Raw genomic sequence first — 21479 nt, forward strand, 5'->3', positions numbered from 1 at the left:
AAATGACACTGCATGAAATAAATATAAACAAGAGTTGTTTACTTCTACTACTTACTACTTGAACTCAACCTCTTTGGCAAGATCCCCCCTCATGTTTTAAAGGGCTTTTTCAACAGTTGAATGTTTTAGTTTATTATTTATACTTGCACAAATATACTTCATAATGTGTAATGAAAAATGCATTTTAAAAAGTCTATATTAGAAAGTTATTTGGTCTTTTGCGCTGGAGTTTGAACATCTGCAACATTGTGCAAGAACTCATAAAGCGCCTTGGCGTTATTTGCATTCTCAAGTATTTCTGCTAGCTTGTCCTGGCTCAGTCTGGCTAAATCTGCCAAGCTTTCAGCATTTCTTATGAGCGCTCGAAAGTTTTTCACGTTGACTCCCGGCATCTTGAGCAAGAAGTCGTACGGCCCGGCATTGTAAAGCTCTGTCGATTCGGCCACGGCGTCTGATTCGGCTGTGACCGCCTGAGCCGCGGCGGCGTCCGGCTCATTGCGACCTTTTTTCAGCTCGAGAAAAAGCTCGCCCGTGGCATGCGGCGAGGGGCACCAGAGAATGCGGAGGCGTGGGAAATGCAACGTGAGCAAGGTGAGTTTTGAGGAAACGTCATTGGACGATATCTCGTGGCGGAAGTCCGAGCGGGCCATGAGAGAAAAGGGCTTGGCCGGGTCGAACTCGATGAGCAACACGGGTTTCCTGTAATATCGGTTCATGGACAGGCACTGGGTGTAGAGGCGGCCGCTCTGCAATGAGCCGATCAGATCGCTGACGCTCTTGCGCTCCACACAGATATCCGGAGTCAAGATGTAGTCGCCGACTTCCAAAGTGACGGGCTCGATGTCGAGGCCGCGGCGGTGGAGGAGGGAGGGAAGCTCACTGCGGAACTCGCGCATGTCAACGATGACTCGCGAGGGCTCTTTAGGCTGATCTTGACCTCCTGTTTCAATTCAGATCCCCCATTGTGACAAACACAAATCAAATTTGTAACCATGGTTGTTTTTAACGGAGCACTGTCAGAACGTGCTTGATTGGAAAGTCATCCTAAAAGGTAAACCAAAACAAACTTGCCTGCTTTGCGAGTGTTGGTGGTGGCATTAGCAGGCTCTAAATTCCTAGCGAGGTCCAAATTGGTGTCTTCTCGGCCTTCCCTCTCCTCTGGGATGACCATGGTTGCCTTTTCCCTGCGCAGTCGCAAGTCAACCGGTTAGCTATTTGACACCAAATTTGCCAAATCGACCGAACGTGAACGTTCTGATTCGGAGTCTGACCTGATGAGATGTTCAAAGGCTTTCTTCTCCTTTGACAGCCCGGTCAGGTATTTTTGTTCCTCTGTTGAGCCGCCATAGATGAGAAAGTACACCCTGCAGAGGCAAATGTTCGTGAGAAAAAAAAAAACAGTGATCACCCACATGAGCAGAACATATTGTAAGCTGATATGATGAGATTTTACAATGAACAATAAACTGCCGACACACCTGAGCGGCTTTCCAGGTCGACAGGCTTTGTAGATCTCCAGCTGTCGCACGAAGCTGACTTCAGCGTCGTAAAGCACCACAAACATGGGCTCCACCTCATGGAGCACCCGTGTCAGGCTGTGTGGGTCCGTGCAGCCCCTCAGCGGGTGAATGACCATCAGAGGCTCCTTCAGAACGGCGTAGTAAGCGTCTGATAACAAGTCCAACTTTGGAGCGTCTTCCTCCCCCATTTCATCTTCTGCGCCAAAGTCCTCCTCATCTTCACTGCTGCCCATCACCGCCGTTTCGACAACTGTCTGCTCTTTGCCGATCATCTGAGTCAAGGTCAGAGAGGGTCTGCTTTTGGCTTTGCCCGGTTTCTTTTTCTGCTCTTTGCCTCTGGGGTTCCTTCCATTTTTTCCTTTGGAGCCGCCTTTGAGAAAGCCCTTGTCTTTTTTACATTTCGCCAACTCAAAAGCAGAGGCGTTCGACGGGTCTTGTTTGCCGACGGTGCGGCTGTACAGTCTTTTCAGGAGCCGCTCGGCGCCGTGTCTGATGTACCGCTGCAGTTGAGCGCACGTCCTGTCATCGCTGGCGCAGATGAGAACGCGACCTGAAGGGTCAGGAAAAAAAACAGTTCGAATAGGGCAGAGATTGTGTAAATCTTGTGAACATTCCCAAGGATGACAATTCTCACCTGGTTCATGCTGGGAGTTCTTGTTCTCTTTCTCAATTTCCTGCAGGACCTCAGTCAGAGCTTCCCACTTTGGGCTTTGCTCCAGCACCAAAACTCGCTTCACCTCTGAAACACACACACACACGCACGTGTCACCTTAGAAATGAAGACTCAAAGGTCCTCTTGTTTTGTCTTCAATGTCACCTGAAACAGTGGGTGGCTGTTTTTTCTCCGCTTCAGCGCCGACTTTAAGTTTCTTCTTGTTTTCTGGGATGTGGTACACTCTGGACCTGGAGTTAACAAACATGGATGTACTGGAGTCCAAGAAGAGCCACCCTGAGATGAATGATTACAATTGTAAAATGAATTACGACCTGTCACTAATGGTTGGACATTGAGCGGAAATGAAATTTAAGGCTGCCATTAATCACAGCACACCCTTTTAAATTACCTGAGTTGGAGCCAAAGTTCTTTTGGCTGGAGCGGAGGGACTCGAGCAGATTAAGGAAAGTGACACAGTCGTACTGGGTGAGGTACTGCAGCAGAACCCTCAGCATCTTCAGGTCCTGGACCAGTGCCTTGGTCTTAGCTCCCAGCTGGTGCCACAAGGGGTCCAAGTAATGGCGGATGGTCTGGATGACAAAACAAATGAGAAAAACACACTTTTGCATTAGATTATGGATGAATGGTTCATTCACGTGAAAGAAACTTGACCCACCTTATCAAAGGCATTGCTCAGCGTGTTCTCCAAGGAGAGATCCTCCGCCTCTAAAGTGGGATTGTAACGTTTCAGCTCCTTCAGACAGGCGCCCATGATGTCCAGGATGGAGCTCTGGATGGCCCTCATGGAGGGAGTCAGTGACACATGGAGCTCCACCACATCAGGTTTGTGTTTTTCTAGTGCTGTGTTTACTGACGCTTGGAACCTGTTGAATGTAGAATAGAGCAAAAAAGACAAAACGGTGAGGGGTTCGTAAAAATAATTGTTTTGGCACAATTTGGAATTTGTTGTGATAAGCTACATACCTGGGCCAAAGGTATAGTTTCTTGACAAAGAGGTTCCTCATCACACGCTCCACCTGGCAGAAGCCCGAAGAAAATGCCGTGGCTTTGTCAGTGAAGGCTTTGATGAAGCCCGTCTTGTTCTTCTGTCGGAACAGTCGCAGGATGAATGCTTCCTGACACGACTCGATAATTTTGTGAGCGCGGTACACCAGGATGCCTGACGGGAGATATCGGAAAGAGAAAATATAGGCACATCCCACTCCAAACAAACAGACAATTATAAAGCGCACACTTACCTGATATAAGATTAGCAGGTATGCGGTCGGTGAGGAAGTCGACCACCAGGATCCTGCTGGTGACAAACAAGACTCCTCCCTCGGTGTACACGTTGTACCGCTCGGTGCCTTGGACCTCACTGGTCACCGTTCTCGGCAAGTGGGTCACACCCTCCACTCGCAACTGCTCCGTGAAATACTCCTAAATAGTGAAAACATATAGTGCAAATACTTTGTTATTACACCTAGGTAGACCTTTCTAATTGCACAATATAAAATAAAAACAATGTAAATGCTCAAAATGTTTTTGCATGCCGCCTGTCATCAGTGTCAGGGTGAACAGAAGCAAATATACTCGAGGTGTTTTTTGTTTTGTTTTTGTTGTTGTTGAAAGGACTACGGGGCTAACGACGCGGTGGTCCTAACCTGTTCGGGGGTGGTAGTGTTAAGCAGTAGGACCAGGCTGCCTTGTTCCGAGTAGACCCGCATGAACTGCAGCAAAATGCGGTCTATCCCCATTCCCTCCGCCACCACGAGCAACCCGTCACTGCTGAAAAGGTTCAGAAACATTTCGGTCTCAAACTCCAGCAGAGGGCCTGCCATAGTGGAAGCACGCCCCGAAGCAGGAGGAAATAAAAAGAAACTATTTCGCTTTCCGTAGTCAGCTAACAAATGTTAAAATCATTGTAAAATTCAACCGGCAGTTTAGATGATGCGCGCCTGTTGTTTAATGTTTTGACGCCGAACTTCCGGTCATGTGACACACAAAATAAACAACGACGAAATCAACAAAAGAGGTCATGGGCAAACGTACTAGCGCCATCTCCTGGTGTAATGATGTACAACAAGGATAAACAATCTGCTTGAGTGGCTCTCAAACTTTACAAGTGTCATCTAAAAAATATTCAACTCGCCGAGTACCACCATCATGACAATACTAAATTACAGTTGCATTCCATGCCCAAGTTGTCATCAAAAGCAATATTAATGTAATGTTCAAACTAGGAAGTGTAGACTGATTTGTATCAAGCTGCGTCTATTTGAGACTTCAAACATAAACAGAAACCCATAAAACTGTTTTGCTGAGCTTGTCTTGTTGCTTAAAATTACACAACACAAGTATGTGTTAGGTCGGACCATTAAAAAAATAGTTTTGGTTCTGTGCACTTCTTCGTGTATGCACTAGATGTCGCTAGCACACAACGGGACATTGTAACCTTTTTTTCTCTCCAGAATTTGTCCCCATCTGGTTAAGGGTGAACTAGAGCTTCTCCCAACAGGTAGTCAAAACCAAGATAAATGCACTAATAGTTGCATTTTTATGTTTAAGTTATTAAACCAAATGAATCGGTTTCCACTACAAAATTGAAATGCATACATTGGACCCAGAAAAAGAGCAGTGGCGTGCATTTTGTTTTAAGTGGGACGCTAAGCGAGAAAGTCAGCAGGCCGCTAAGGGCAAACTCTTTACCTCAGGAGGGGAACGTACCCTCCATCCATCTTTGAAGAAACCACTATATGCTTAGTTATTCCCTCTCTGCCTGCTCAGCTAGGTTAGAAGAGTTTTGTGCGTGAGGCCAGTTGCTAAAATCAGCAAAAATCTCAATATTTGTATACGACATCTGTCACTGCCTTCATTCCAATCTGGCACCGTTTTCTTTTCTCCCAAATAACATCACCTCTGACCATAGCGCAGATTGTATCAACCATCCAATATGACTCACTGAAAGCCTTTTAGCGTTAAGAGCAGTTCTGGGGGAAGTACTGAACAGATACCAGCTCCTGCAGGCACTACATGTGTTCGATTTCACCCTTTCAGCCCTCATTACCCCGACACCTTTGCAGAATGGGAAGAAAGGTTATTATTTGGGTGGAAATGGCGCTGCGGTGGCTGCTGCGTGTTCACAAATTGGGATTATTACAGCAGCCTCTTAAGTAGCAATGAGGGGGACGAGTACATTTTTAGTCACCCTGAGCTGGGTCAAGCGTCACCAGATGGAGGAGAATTTTGCACGAGAAATAAATATGGAAATAAATCTCTAAAAAATGAAATATTTTCAAATGTGACAAGCAAATGTTTGTTGGATTTGAAGCGTATTCAGTATTAGATGAATAATTCAAGACAGATTGGAAGTTTGGAGGATGGCGTCAGTATGTGACAGGGGAGACATGTTGCCAGGCCCAAGTGGGCCGGCTGTGACGCATTATGGGGATGCTCAATCAGTGTGTACAACAAGTGTGTGTGCACTGGGACTCGCACGCATCGTTTTAGTTTCGGTGTCTCAAGAGCATCATTGTCAATAATGAGCATCATCATGTGGACACATAAAGCAACACACGGTAATTTCTATCACTCAAACTGACTGCTAAACACATTTAGAATCAAAAGGAGGAGAAACCAACCTCAAGATGGCTCATAAGGAGATTTTCATCTTGAGCAGAGACTTCCCGGAGAGTCCGCTTAGCTGGTAGGAAGAGATCCTCATATTAGATTCAAATATTCCCATTTCCCAGTTTAACATGAATTTTTAGCATACAGCACAAAATATGAAAGGAGAAAAAAAAAAAACATCAGTGATGATTCACACTCAAGTTATTTACTGTCAGATTCAGAAAAAGGCTTGAGAAGGGGACATTCAAAGAATCCCTCGCTCTTGCTTTGACCCGTATCTCGCTCGATGGCGTACGAAAAAGAAGAGTTAAGGAGTGTGACGTAAGGTCATGACAACACATAGCAACATAAGGAAGCTTTTACCAACACGTATGAATAAACACAAGCTCTTGCACACTAAAATACCGCAACACACACGTTTCCTTCTTAAAGCCAAATAGCTGTCAAATGCTTGATGCAGGAGGTCAAAGGCAAGGCAGGATTTCAAACACTCGAATTCCTTCATAATGCCGCCTAATCCAAACACTAACAGAGCAGTTGGAAGTTCAATCTAATTGAGGATGGGATGAAAGCCAAGGATGTCCTGTGTGGGAACAGATATGTGGATTAATTAGCATTGTGATGCCAGCATATGTGTGTGTGTGTGTCGCACCTAGTTTGTGTTTGTGTACTTGGCAGTGTGCGTAAAAAGGGTAATTGTCTCTCTGCACTCGGCGTCTACACCATCAGCGAACGTGTCATGAGAAGCATGTTTGATTGGATTTTTCCCTCTTTAAATCGCTCGGCTTTTATTTTGGTGCTGGCTGGCTAATTACAAAAACAGATTAAAATGGAATTGTCAACATGTTACAGGCATGCAATGGTGGCCATAAACACACAGAGGGATTCTTTTGGGGAGACTCCCTTCCTGATCCTTACTTGAGAAAGAATATTATAATTATGACGAGTGAATTTCACCGCCGCTTAGCATCTGACACTTTAAGGTATCATTAGCTTGCATCTCCTGTGATAATGGTACATTGTTTATTGCTCGGCATAATGGCCCCATTAGCGACCGGGCGGCCATCGAGAAGATGTGCCGAGCTAATGTTGACTGACGGGATATTCACAATCAAGTGAAATATTTGCCAATAGCTTTTTCACTTGGCAGCCGCATCAAATCCCGTGACCAGTTGACCCCACCAAATCCCCGAATCATCAAAACATGCCACTTAAATTTTAATCCCCCCCATCCAGCTGGCTGCTAGCCCAGAGGGCAGGCCACAGAAATGGATGTGGACCGTCACCGGCTATCTGCTGCCCAGATGGCTCACTCTGTCACCAGGCTTGGTGCCACCAGGCTGATTATTTGGATGTACAACTTGCATTCATAACACCTGCATTTTTTTTTGGAGTATTTTGTCTGGACTCCCAGTGCATCTGTTCGTATCAGACTTTGCATCTGTCTAGAAAAGTGACAAAATAACTGACTGTCACATTTCTCACCATTTACTGAAGAGAGTTGACACAGTGATGCTTTTGGAGCTATTGTGCATTTTGAAAAGGCCACAGACAAAAAGTGTCACGTGAATTCGAAAACCAGAACTGAAAGTGACAATGCTGCACGTACCTGAATAGTAAAGTGAGGCATCTTTCTAAAGGCCAATAAACAGTCACAGTGTTTGAAAGTAAAAAAAAAAAAACTCAGCATGGGTTGAAACTGTTTTTTTCTGAGCTGTAAGTGTAAAGCATGTACCGAAGCACTGTCAATGGATTATTTATTGAACCATGAAAACTTGGCACGATTATCCAGGAAGAAATGACCTTTCCACAAACGTGTCTCATTCACTGAATTTCAGGGACAGGGAGTCTCCACGCTTTGCTTATAAATCCAATTGAGTATAATTGATTTTACAGTGCATTTGTATATAAATATATAAAATGATAATTTGCAGGTGCAATCACATTTAAATCAGCATTTATTATAAAAATATCACCAATCAGGTCACAGCGGTCTTTCATTACAATTAGACGTTTCAATTGTGTGACACCCACTACGACACAGGGTGAAGCTATTAATGTGCTTGGCTAATAGGAAGGAATAAAAAAAAAGAAGTAAGGTACATTCTCAGGCAGAAAAAAGGAGACAGACGGTCTTCCTCACATCATGCTTATTGGCCATTCCTCCCCTTTTTCACCCACCCATCACTTGCTGACATTTTTGGAAGAGACGAGACAGAAACTGTCAGTGTGAAATGAGGTCAGTGATAGCGATGCTGATGGAAAATCACCTATGAAACCAAGGAGACAGTGGATGGACACATTTTCTGGCAGTTTCACCAAGACACACAGATGTGTGGCTAAAAGGTTACCGTGACAACAATCTCAGCACGTCTGGCTGATTGTGTGAGTCTTTGTGCGTTGGTTACGGCATATTCATATAGGTGGAATGCAACGCAGCAAGATGGCTTCAAATGTTCCGAAAACTGCATTTGAGCCCAGGCTCTTTAAATGAGACTTTTAATAACATGATCACACTTAATGTTCTTTTGCCCAAACACTTCAAATAAAAGCCAAAAGATGAGTCTTGCGAGATATAAGCAGAAAATCCTATCATAGGGATACAAAAACAACAGATCTGACTCTGTTTTCATTCTCAAGCCCTAAAAATAAGAAATTGCATTGTAATCCTCAACACAGAAAAACAAATTAACTCCGGAGGGATTATTTGCTCAGTGTGAGAAAAAGACATGAAAGATTAGTACAGATCAGTGCGACACAAATAAACTATTATAAATTCCTAACAGTGATTTCATAGGATTTTTTTTTTTTTTTTTGTGTAATAGATAAAATAATAATCATAATTCTTTTTTTTTTTAAGTTTACCAAATCGTTCCTGCTAGTTGCAGGAGCACAGTTCATCCATTAATGATAAATTCTTAACGTTAAAATCACGTTATCACAATAATGGGGGAAAAAAAAGCAACAATGGTTCATCATCATTATTATTATCATCATCATCTCAATGCTGCTCATAAGCCCCAAGGGACAGATCCATTTCTTTGGTAGTTCAGCCCAATCACATTTGTCGACATTAACGTGCTACTTCGAACTGCTCTCAATTCTACCAGACATAAAGAGCTATGCTGCAAACATGTGCGACTCGTAGCTGCGCTTCACATTGCCAAAAAAAAAAAGTACAATGCCATGACATAAAAAGCACCAGTATTTAGCGTCACTTAATGACAATCCAACTTCTTGGTCTAATGTGGCACATTTTGTAGTCAGTGACTCCCCGATGGGGAATTCACAATATAGTGGAAGCTCGAATTTCAAATATCCCACCGGTTGTACCATTTGCAAAGAAAACAGGCCTTTAGAGTTGTATAAAAATGCAAGCACTACAACTGTCTCCAAGTGAGATGGCAACATATTCACATTTTGCATTTCAGAGAATGTTCCCTACTATGTAAGCTCTATTAATAGTTGTTCCCACAGAGCAAAGAGAATATTTGCCTCTGAATATTACATGAGATGTTGGTATGTGTTGCTGCTGTATGTATGTTAGAGTTGCAATTGTTATCAGATTTGCTCATTTCATTCAATTGGAGTGGATACAATCAAAATGTAGATATCATTTAGCGTTTTAAAAGTAGAGGTCAACCCCCAAAAATGATTTACAAGAATATGTCATATGTGCCCCGACTAGTCTAAAAACGCCATTTTGAATAATTTTGTGATAGTGGACTATGAGTTAAACAAAAAAATCCACGTTTTTATCCATCTCAGTGAGCGGCCATTTTGCCACTTGCTGTCAACTGAAAATGACATCACAGTGGCCAGGTCACAACCAATCACGGCTCAGCTGTAGCAAATGGCAAGCCGTGATTGGTTGCCATTCTCAGGTAACATCTTCTTTAGTGGGTGAATCGTAATGGTAAAGTTAATTTTTTTATAATAGTGACCCTGGAAATTATTATTAAAACATTTTAATCTAAATTCAGGCAAATCTAATATTGACCTGAATTTGAATTTCGTTCGACAGAATAAAAATATGTTGATACTGTAAGACCTCGGGGCATAAAAAATGAACGTTTGCACATTTATTTGGAGAAATAAAATTTGGTAGACCATCATGCCTGCAGGAGCTTCTTGAGGTCCTCGTCCATCCCTCCTGTTTGCAACCGCTCCAGGCTGTGGTATTGGTGGACCACGCGGTCGGCCGTCACCACCACCACCCTGACGCCGTGCGGGTCCTCGCCCAGTTGGCAGCCGATGGCAGAACTCACGACCATGTCGAGGCCGTCGTGGCAACCGCCTGCATTCCGGTGATAGTGGCCAGAGAAGACTGCCTTCACCCCTGCAGCGAGGTGCAAATGGCTATGATAAACCTTCTCTCTTTTTTAAATCATTTTCACATCCACAGAGAACTATGACTAAGATAGGCTTCTATGATTTTTACAGAGCTATTTGATTCACACCATGTCCGACCTTGATGTCCTTCAGCCATCCCAAATGACAATGGGGAAAAAAAAAATATTAACACTTGAAAGCAAAAATGACCTAAATAAGCCAACATTGGGTGACACTGTGCAGAATAGTTCATTTAAAAGTATGCTTAAAACGACACCGTGCTGTTTGTTTTTTTGGGGGGTGTTAGTGATGTTTTCTCAAAAGCTCACAATTAAAAAAATCTCCTAAGACAAAGTAATAGTACGGACAAAAACGTGGGAGGAAAAGAAAGTTATAATGAAAGATCTCTCAGCTTTCCATTTAAATATTCTGACAAAGCAGGAACATGCATTAGGGAGTCGGGATTTTCAATTTATTTTCAATTACAAACTACATTCTCATCAGAGCGGCGCAGGTTGACTTTGCCCTGCGGCGGTGGCGCCGCGTCACTGTGGCGTAATCATTGGCCATGCGAAAATTCTTGTTTATCTGTATAATTCCGCTCCGGTGTATTACAAGTATAAAGTCGTACATTTTAATTGAAATCAAGGTAGTGCAGTCATTTTCATTTCAATCTTTGAGCGCTCTGAAATTTGCAGGGGGAAAAAACTACATAGGCTGCTTTAATTCCCGGCAGAATTGAAAGCTTCACAACGGGTGGCCTTGGATTCTTTGCTATAGGTTTCCGCTGTTAATGACAGCTGGGGGGGGAAAAAATAACCTTAATTTGACAAAGATCAAATATAAAACAAGTGATTTCACTTCTCCCCGTCATAAGAAGGCCTACATCACACACTGTGTATTGTTATCAAAGCGCCTTGCGGTGCAGTTGGTGTGGGTGGCCCTCTGGGATTTCAAACCTTTAAACGCTCCAGTCGCTGCTGTAGTCAGCCAAGCTACATCAAGGATGAAAATTTACTGACGATGAGCCATAAATGCTGTGAAATACGCGCTATAAGACATTTCTTGCTATGATGCGTGCGAGTATGGGATATTTGGTCTTGCTGAGTGGCTAGCTAGCTACCCGAATTGAAAAAATGCACACGCTGGGTTGATAATTCCTGGTGTTGTCTGGCTCTCTGTGGAAATCCTGTTTACCTGTAAGCCAGAAAATAGTCCCGCTTTTTTTTTTTTTTTTTAATGATAAGGACTCCCATATGAGAGGATTGGCCTTTGCTTTAACTTGTGAGGGTGGGTGGGAGTGATGGAGCGAGAGAGAGCTGTTTGTTCATTCAGAAAAAAAAAAAAGTCTAGAGTAAGCAGCTACAGTAATGAAAACATACAGAACGCAAAAGGGCGAGAGGAGGCATTACATGCAGTCAAATTGAATTCTCGGATGGGTGAGAAAAGTCACAATTTACGTTTGGAAAATTAAAATGTTTCCCCCCCCGACTGTTATGTATAGGGCTGATTGCATCCGTGTATAACACAATTGCTGAGTCTGTTGAATAGTCAGAAAGGTTCTTTGCTGTATTGTCCCCCCGCTGACAATGACGACCAAATAGAAGGCGAGATTAAAGGCGTACAAAAATCTAATTACGTTTTGATACCTCCAACCCTTTCTTCAAGGCGGCCATTTTAATTCATCACCCTATCATCTGCTGGTGACTGATTCGCCGGGATTTACTAATTGTCCATTTAGTTTGTCTCAACCAATCGACCCGAAGAAGCCATTTACCTTCAACGGCTCCTCCCCTATACAAAGTGCACGCAATAGAGAACATTGTCATCAAAAGCACAGCGGAATGATTACAAATCTGAAATGGTGTCGGCAATTTGCATGACAGAGGGAAGCAAAATGATGTTGAGGCATCTCCCAGCTACAATCTCTCATAAATCAGTCACCACCAAGCATCCGTTTCCTACTGTATGCCCTCCGGTTACAAACAAACACCCACACGGACACACAAAAGGGGTTTGGAAATTAAAAAAAAAAAAGTATATTTTTATGTCAGCGCAGACTCATCACATACCATTTTAAAACGATAAAGGAACAGCGTCTCTATTTATTATTATTATTACGGTCTAAAGGCTCACTGCTTCATCATCGCTAATCTTGATCGATGTCCTAGAAGCATGAGGACACAATAAATCCTCTCCTTGATACTCTCCGAGATACTCGAGTAAAAAAAAAAAAAAAGCCTTGTTCAAGCTCATCATCAAGACGGTGGGGTTAAAGGCTTAGCTGTGACCTCTTATCAAATCCCTGCTGGGTGATAAATGTGCTTTCCCTTTTGAAAAGTGGAAGCATCCTCGCTGATAACGAGAAGAGAATAAGCGACAGAGAATCGGCAGAACAAGAACATGCCTTATCTTGCCCGCTAATTGGCTAACGTATGCACTGCTCTATAGCCACCGGTTAAATTGGGAAACCCTGATGACTTCCTCAGCCGCGCTATTGTTTTTTTTCCCCCGTCAATTTCCACTCCTATGGAGTACAAGAATATATTGTCAGTCTTTTTGTACATAAACCAATTTGTTGGCTGAAAATATGCCAGATGAGGGGTAGAAATTCTCAGAGGCAAGGTGGCATAGGAATTTAATTACAATCCTCCATCTACTCCACTGTATGGTGAGAGGAGAGGCTGAGAGCACAAGTGGGATTCCTGCTCCTCCAATTGCCTCTTGAATAGAAACACACCAGTGGGCCAGCCACGGGGTTTCCATATTCATCAAAGAGAAGTGCATCAAACTTACTCGACAAATATGACAGTAAACTTTATGCTGGCAGCGACCACAAAAACGCTGGCTAAAGTGTAACGGTAAAAGCCTAAGGGAGCCTTATTTACAACGATTACAGGTATGCTAGCGATGAAGCAGCATGAAAGCACCTTCGGGGAAAATGGAAAACTACCTTTGAGGTCATTAAGTCAATTTGGGACAAACAATACTAAATATAAGGCTTGATTTAAAAAGTTGAAAAAGAAAACATTGACAGGACGGGCAAGAACAGGAAAAGCTAAATTTAATATCAAACAAATGAGTGTCACATCCCCAATCCACGGTAAGTGCTTGTGCAATTAAAAAAAGGGGACTGTGATGCTTTATTAGCCCAACGGGGGGGTCATAACGCTGAAACACTATCATTAATATGAGCTGGAATGCGGTCAACAGTCCCGTGGTGTGAACTGCTCACTCGGACGAGCCAGACGAAGACTAAGTGGTGTTGTGCCTTGGTCCGATATGCAGCTGTGGCGGCGAGATAAAATATAGATACTCGCAGACAAATTTATCAGGCATAGAAAAATGCACCGCTGCACAACCATTTACGTAGTCACCAACCCATGCGACACAAATATATATATTTTTTGGTAGTTTGACACATTTTACTCGAGAATGAAAAACACTTATTTATCTTTCTGTTAGCATAATCTAATTGCCATACATTATTTTTCAGACTTTTTTTTTTTTTCCTGCTGGCCACTACAAGTACCGGAATTTATCTGTACTCGGCTATGCCTGGGGGGTGGGGGTGGGTGCAAATGCAGTCATGCACGATCTGATGCTAGATTGTTCCGCATTGAACTTGAATCCTCCCGAGTGGCTAAAGGTGCGCTTGCTTGCGCGTACATGTGAGGTTAATGATGTTGCCCTTTAGTGCAATGACAGTACTAATCACCAGAGTACAAGAGCACATCTGGAGGCTTCAGATCATACGGTGCAGTGGCGTGAACAGACACATGGGAGGGACATGATGCGTGGATAATGCAACACAAGGAGGGGGGGGGCGGGGATGATGGGAGGTAAATTACCATCAATAGAAGACGCATCATTTTCCAGAGCTGAAGCTCAAGTAAAGCACACAGGCCATAAGAAAAAAAATGTATCTGCACCCAAGGAGCGACCTGAGAAGGATGCATTGTGCATTGTTTTTAAAGTCAGCACTAGAAAGAATGTCATCAATATCTATCTATCTATCTATCTATCTATCTATCTATCTATCTATCTATCTATCTATCTATCTATCTATCTATCTATCTATCTATCTATCTATCTATCTATCTATCTATCTATCTATCTATCTATCTATCTATCTATCTATCTATCTATCTATCTATCTATCTATCATCTTTTTTTTTTTTTTGCAAATAAAATTGAATGTTGCCCTTCAAATCATTAACCGCTGTTTGTTTGGAGGAGGAACCTTTAATGCTCATCAGACCAAAACATGGTTAAATACATGCAGGCATAATGGACGGTTAATTTGATTAAAACTCTCCTCCAACAGTCACCTTGGTAAATGATGGAGAAGAAGGTGGGCCTGTCAATCTGTTGTATTAAATTGTCCTATGTATGTGTGCGTGTCAAGTAAAGACAGTTACAGACTCTTCTAAATTCATAATAATGGAATTTGAAGAAGATTTTTAGGAAGTCATTATTTAAATCAATTGTGGCTGTACCGTATGCGCAAAATAATCCTCTCTTCTGGTTTTAGCGGCGTATGATTCCTCTGGGTTAAGAATCTTAAATGGCAATGAAGAGGGCTGACAGAAAGCTAAGAAGCTACAAAGTATTAAGACAATCTATTTTAAACCACTATAGAGATCATTTTACATTATTCTATTTACTGGATGAGACAGTGGTTTGAAATAAGACTCCTTCATTTTGGCAGGCACCTGGTAGCCAAAGAAGAAAACGATAAAATTATTTAAATTTACTCATTGTGAAATGGCGGGCTGGGCAATATGACCTCAAAAATCTAATTTGCAAACACCGACTCTGCTTTTGCACAGCAAAACTGTTCTGCCGCAAAAAGGCATACAGATTCACTGTGCAAAAAAGTCAAACAGGAAAGATTTATTTAAAAAAAAATAATAATAATAATAATAATTAAACTTGTCCTACCAGCTCTCTTAAATTGGTCCATCAGCTTTTGTCTGACTTCCATCTGTAGGTTAAAGTAGTTGTCTTCCTCATCGGGATTCTTTATGTACAGGGGAATGTGCTGGAACACAATGATGTGTTTGGGTGCCTGAGCAAGGACAAACTTGTGATCATTCTATTGTCAATTTATCCGTGTCAAATAATAAAGCAAGGCTCAGCAATACTGAATTGAAAACTGCCACCCAAACGGCGAATTTCGAGCCTTGCGGGGTATCTTAAATAACGACGGGCGCGATTTACAGAGGAGGATGCGACTTTGCTCAGAAGCTCCTCCAGCCATTTTTCCTGAGCCTCCTTGAACTGAGGGCAGGCAGAAGCATCGTAGAACAACTGGGAGTTCAGAACCAGGAAGAGGACTCCACCCACCTGGGACAACAGAAACACCAAAATGCTTCAGTCACAAAGCAAAACAGCATATTTCCATTTCAAGAGTGTGCTATCCTTGTTTTTGTTCCTTGATAAGCACTCATCCAATCCCCTTAAAAACATTAGTTCAACTCACTGGTTAGTAATGGACAAACACATTGATAAACATTTAAATGTCACGTCGATGACGTCAGCTCATCTGCATTTTGATAGCTCGATAGTCAGTGGAAGAGGTAAAAATGCATTACGTTCCCGTGCCGGCGCAATTAAAAATTTCCACTGCAAAATGAAACCTTCATTAACACTTAATGGAAAAAAAATGGCCGATTGTCATCTGAAAACGGCAACAGGTGACAACGTTTCGGAATGACTTAGACTCTATTTACATACTTATATAAATATACTGCATTACGTGACGTAGTGCTTACCCAAAAGCTGAAATAATCATCGCCCCATGTACGGCAGTACTGCTCCACTGTTGTGGGGGTCGGCGTGTTTCCAAGGTCATGATTGCCACTGACAAACACGAGCGGGATCGAAGGGTCGGTCCCCTCCAATGCCGTCTTTAGGTCTCGTTCCTGAGCATCTCTGAAAGTGGTTTCTGCAAAAAAAAGACTTTCACCAAGGGTACACGTAAGACTGCCACGGTAACCTTGGCAACCTGAGTTTGTAGCTCAGTGCATTTAACCAATCTATACTTATAAGACAGACAAGGCAATTTGTTTTGCACCAACTTAATGCACTCAACCGAAAGTAAACCTTGGAAGGAGATCTTGACTATTTTTGTGAGCTCCCTACATTAGCCCATAAAATCCAATCTCTATGCATTAACTTGAAGATATACAAGGTTGGGGTAGAGGTCCGTAATGGCTTAGCTGAGCTGAGCGGCATGTGCAGTTTCAATTTTTAGCTTGTTGTTAAATAAGACTCGGACAAGTTTTATAGCTTACTTAACAAAGTGGATCAGTTCTTGTTTTTATGTTGCCATTTATTTACCGGGGGAAATAAGGAAGGAGTTGTAGACGAATTACAACACGCTATGAAATAAGGCCTGTTTTAAATACAGCATTAATATGCACCATCTGAGCTGAATGTGACAAATCTGTGATTACACCAAAGTGACCACTTGTGATTGGATCTCATTTCCGTGCTCCGTGTAAAAAAAAAAAATATGAAGAGATTGCTCAGGGCAACGAGTGTATACATCTGCTAACGTTGTTTTGCTATGTTACGGTTATATTTACGTCAGTAGAGAAATTTTGAATAGACGTTAATGACAGGGCTGAACAGGTCCAAAGTGCTCAAATGTGGGCAATTTGCAGGAAATGGAAAAAAAAAAAAAAAAGGGAAGCACTGAAGGGTTTTTCAGTTGGAGAGCTGCAAGTGTGCACGATGGAGTTAGCTTGTGTTTCGTTCCACTGTGATCTATAATCATCGCCGGGCCAGATGGCACGTGTGGGGCTAAGGACGGAAATCGACATTTTCAAGCCGAGCTGGATGTGGCTAAGAAAATGTAACATCTTTACGTTTCCGTTCTTATAGTCCGAAGAATACGGCAGCGGCTTTTATCAATGAAAGTGCGTCATTAACGAGTCAAGTGCTTTCCTGATTTACAGGGCAACCTCAATAGAATGATTTATTTTCTTCTCTAACTCTGTTTTCAAAATATTCATTTGAGATGACCTGTCATGCAATTGATCTATTTCAGTCAAAGAAAAAAAAAAACATGATAAATGTTTGTCAACACATCAAAAGTCAACTAGCTGCTTTCACAAATTCAACCTTGACCTGTCACTATCGTATGGTGTGAAAGCAAAGACAGGGTTTTTTTTCCCAGTGTGAGTTTTTGCAAGTGGTGTCAAATTGATGCGAGAATAGAGTGAGCCCGATCAAACTTGTGTGATATCAGCAGTAATGCAAAGGCTTGACTGGAATGTAAAGGATGAAGAGATCTAAGCCCGTAGGTGAAGCGTTTGATCTAAAAGTCGATCAACATTCCCATCTTCACCCTGGGTGCTTTGGAGAATCGAGAAGAAAAAAAAAAAAATCAAATACGAAGAAACGAGCAGTCAGAATGAGTTTGGAAGACAAAAGTTGAGTTGGGGTGTCTGAAAAACAAAATCCCCTTTTACTGAATTGTATTCTATTCTGTCTCAGTACTTTTGCAAAACATGACAATATATTCAACATTATTTTTCTTTAAGCGAGCTTTACACACATGCCTGCATCAACAAACTCACTCCCACTGTACCGTGAGGAAAAATCCCTTACGCATCTCTAGAGACATTTTTGTAGCGCTCATTAGGAGCCTGTTATGTCCAGCATGTTTCTTTACTTTAATATTCCTAACATCTCAACCACAACAACAACAACAACAAAAAGTCTCCAGTGAGTGAAAATAGAAAACTGGACAATTTTTATTATCCTTTTACCTTTAAGGCCAAGTATATTATAAATTGGTGAGGAAACTGCTTGATCTACATGTCACAAAGATGAAGACCAATTGGCCAGCAAACTCACTCGGTAGCAAAAATAACCTATCAATGTGGGACAACCATAACAAGAGCGCATATAAAAGGTTGATGTTGTTGATGTACCTTATATGAACTCATTTCGCTAGCTCGGATGATGGCTGTGTAAACAAGTCCCATATACCGTTGCAGTGTTTAAAAGAGCCTCTTGGGGTTAATGTAGTTTTTTTTTTTTTTTTTACATGGGACTGCAAAACTGCATAAAAGTTGCGTCCTTTCGGGGGCTTGGTAATAGAACAAAAGCGTTATAGGCAAAAAAATGCTGCCTGGGGAGGAATAAGAAAAAAAAAAAAAAAAAAACCTCAAAGTGTTGTCAAATGTTTTCAGCACTTTGGATGCACTGAAAAGATGGATGAGAAGCAGGCAAGGGTATGTCAGTGCCATTAAATAAGAGATGTCAAAACAGGGAGATGAGATAGCAAACTGGCTGTCGAGTCGAGATTGAGGAAGGACGTCAAGAGAAAAATGTCAGATATATGCGAGAACAGAAATACAGTTGCCAATTTGCTGTCACCAACAGGCAAGCACCATTGACAGTGGCGCTATATTAAAAATGTGAATAACTCACTGAATTTTCAGATCACAATGGGCAAAAAAAAAAAAAAATCGAGTAGTTGCAGAGCGAGCAAGAGACAGACGGATTCGCTTCCACTTTCTGTGGCCACTGCTCAGGGCCAGACGGGCACCTTGTGCTAGCTTCCTCATTATCATGCAAACATAGTTTGCAGTGGTGGATGGATGCCTTGCGGCTTTTTTGGTTTTGTTTGCTGAACACACAGTTCATAAACATTTTTAACCATTTCTATGATGATGTATTCGGTGTTATTGGGTGGCGAAAAGAGAGAATAACGGTTGTGAGTGGATTGAAGTAGTTTTTGGTTTTGTTAGATAGGGACTTACTATATTACATATTATATTGGGGGGGGAATGGAGAAAATTACTTTCTCTGATTAATTTTTTTTTTTTTAATTTACCGGAACCTTTACGATAGTTATGCTTACCCAGCAAAATGAAAAATGCATTTCTCCTTTAGTCTTGAACCAGACTGGAGACATGAATTGATGACTAATGTGCTGAGCACAAGATGTCATCACTCTTATTAAATAAAAAAATAAATACACTACAATTGTCTGAGACTGCGATATTAAAAAAATGGCATGGATTTCTTTTTTTTTTTGATTCCCAACGGTAATCAAAGCAACAAAAGCTCAGCAAAGCTGGCCCGATCAAAAGCCGAAATCGTTTTTCAGAATAGAAACTAAAGCTTCCAGAGAATAGCCAGGAGGCCTGTGCTTTTTCATAGATAAATATCAGCTGCTGTCACGAGGGAGGATGTTGTTTACAGACTGGCTGGGAAACAGAGCGGGCTCAGGCTCAAACCTTCCTTGGCATAGAATATCTTACATCACTGAACCACATCCCATTGCCTAAACGCAAATCAGTTCATTTGATCAGAACAATGAAAGCACTGGAACCTTGAAATAAGAGTCCGTGTACTAATATTGTACATTCTGTACACATGTACAGTGTATTTTTTTAATCAGCCCCAGGAGGCTTAGACAAGCAAAACCACCTCTCCTACTTGTTATCATCAAATGCATAAAAGACAGCTACATCTGCATCTCATATTACCCATTGACCCTTTTTGTTTGATTTATATTACAATTATTTACCTGGCATGGCATGGACCAGATCTCCACACAGCACCATAAACCTCGGCCGAGGGCGTAACTGGTTCATGGCTTCCACCGTTTGTTTGGTGAGCTCAACTTCCTCTGCCCATTCGTCTCCTCCACTTTTAGAGTCGCCTTGCCGCCATGCCTTCATTAGGCCAAGTTGCGGGTCTGCAGCCTGGATGAAGTAGAACGGCCCCGTCCACCCATCCTCAATATCTGCAAAGTAGAAAGAAAAGGGGAGATTAAGAGCAAAAAATATACATATAAATATTAAATAACTGAGACATGTCAAAGAAAATGACTGTGCCACAAAACAATTTTCATTTTAAAACATTTAAAGCAAACGCTCCTTTTATAGAGCTGCATGGGGGGGGAGCTCAAATGAATCCTGCAAGACTTTTGTTGTTCCAGGCGCAATTTATAGTACAATAAGCTCTCACTGTAGTCAGATATACGAACTATTTTCCAGACAAAGAGGAAGATTAAAAACACACACGTACACAACACGAGAAGGAAGCTAACACAATTCGTAGAATCTCCCAAATGTCAGTGTCTGGACTATCTTCAGATTGGAGCACAATATGAATTACACATTTAGCAAAACCTTATGCATGGTAGTTATACACAACTTTAGCTTGTTCTCTTTGACGCATTTAAAAACTTAAAAACCGAAACTAGTGCTAAGTTTCAGTTCCCTTTTCGAGTAATAGCTACGATTTTCAAAGTTACCGAAAGTAGATTTAAAATGGACTGACCATCGAGAATTCGATTATATGTACTGTGCGTAATCGCCACTTAACTTGCGTTTAAACGACAAAAGCAACTGTGAATACAACTTAAAAACACGAGTTAAGTAGTTGTTTTACACAAGCGGCGACCTCAACTTATTAAAGAGGGAGCTAAATCGTTAAGCAAGTTTCGTAACCAAAAGAGCTTGCGAAGCGAGAGTACCTTCACCGAGTCCATGGAAGGTTCTATGTTTTGCCCTGAGAAAGACATTCTCCGTCCCAGCCATTAAATTCACTGGTTGTAGAGTTTTTCAAAGCCGTTGTTATTTGTCGAGCCAGCCTCTCGTCACGGCGCAGCAGCCGCTGAAGCTAACCGGAGTGACAATCGGTGATCGATTACAATGCCTGTCTTGTCTTCTGTTGTGTGGCGTTCACTGACAGCAAGATTTTGATTTGGTGATTTAGATGTATTGGGCGTTTCAGCACCACGGACAGTGATTGTTTCATATCAGTAGATCCCATCTAAAGACTCGACCAATCCATTCATACACACATTTTATATACTGCTTATTCTGTTTTGGGTCACATGGAGGGCTGTGCCGGCTCCATGTTTAAGTTATCCAACTGCCTGTTGCAGATTAAAATAGATACAGTAGCAAGTCACTGATGCTGTCATGGTTCACTAGCCTGAATTTCGTGCAGGCAGCGTGAGTGCAGTTCCCACTCACTGATAGTGTGAATGGTTGCTGTGTCTCAATTTAAGATCTGCACCCTTTACTGGCTTCATTTGCCGAGCTCATTGAGCTAATCAAAGTCTGTCCCAGTTCGACAAAACTCAAAGATTCCCTCAGATATAGCCAACAGGTATGATTTGGGAATAAAAAAAATTTTTTAGACCAGTAATAGGTGATAAGAAGTGCTCAAAGTCATTATGCTTGTGTGATTCGTTTGATTCTGTAAAGATCCAGCTAGACTCAATATTAAATGAATTTGTTGTATTCAGTCAGCTCACATGATTCCATAATGTTGGACCTCTGTTTGTAGCCTCTCTCTCTCTC

At 41.9% G+C, this 21479-nt stretch overlaps 2 protein-coding genes across 7 annotated transcripts; both read right to left on the reverse strand.

Moving 5' to 3' along the window:
- Positions 1-18: 18 nt before the first annotated feature.
- Positions 19-7604, reverse strand: ercc4 (excision repair cross-complementation group 4). 3 transcript variants are annotated; one of them, XM_061264377.1, is made up of 12 exons: positions 5817-7604; positions 3840-3963; positions 3435-3615; positions 3160-3355; positions 2852-3059; positions 2585-2765; positions 2338-2469; positions 2155-2259; positions 1479-2070; positions 1272-1364; positions 1072-1184; positions 19-940 (listed from the first exon to the last, which is right to left on the reverse strand). In XM_061264377.1, exons 2-12 carry the CDS (start codon positions 3930-3932, stop codon positions 207-209), a joined length of 2628 nt encoding a protein of 875 aa, XP_061120361.1. In that variant the 5' UTR covers positions 3933-3963; positions 5817-7604; the 3' UTR covers positions 19-206. The 3 variants fall into 3 exon arrangements, with proteins under 3 accessions (XP_061120361.1, XP_061120362.1, XP_061120360.1); XM_061264378.1 differs by lacking the exon at positions 3840-3963 and having other exon boundaries at positions 5817-5873; XM_061264376.1 differs by lacking the exon at positions 5817-7604 and having other exon boundaries at positions 3840-4240.
- A 683-nt stretch (positions 7605-8287) lies between these two features.
- On the reverse strand, positions 8288-20847 carry cpped1 (calcineurin-like phosphoesterase domain containing 1). Of its 4 annotated transcripts, none has more exons than XM_061264418.1 (6): positions 20645-20846; positions 19691-19909; positions 15915-16087; positions 15361-15486; positions 15082-15181; positions 8288-10144 (listed from the first exon to the last, which is right to left on the reverse strand). In XM_061264418.1, exons 1-6 carry the CDS (start codon positions 20706-20708, stop codon positions 9918-9920), a joined length of 909 nt encoding a protein of 302 aa, XP_061120402.1. In that variant the 5' UTR covers positions 20709-20846; the 3' UTR covers positions 8288-9917. The 4 variants fall into 4 exon arrangements, with proteins under 4 accessions (XP_061120402.1, XP_061120401.1, XP_061120404.1 ...); XM_061264417.1 differs by having other exon boundaries at positions 15082-15208; positions 20645-20843; XM_061264420.1 differs by lacking the exon at positions 8288-10144 and adding an exon at positions 10588-13425 and having other exon boundaries at positions 20645-20847.
- Positions 20848-21479: the final 632 nt, after the last annotated feature.

This window comes from Syngnathus typhle, linkage group LG18, assembly GCF_033458585.1.
Source record: "Syngnathus typhle isolate RoL2023-S1 ecotype Sweden linkage group LG18, RoL_Styp_1.0, whole genome shotgun sequence".
Lineage (NCBI taxonomy): Eukaryota > Metazoa > Chordata > Actinopteri > Syngnathiformes > Syngnathidae > Syngnathus > Syngnathus typhle.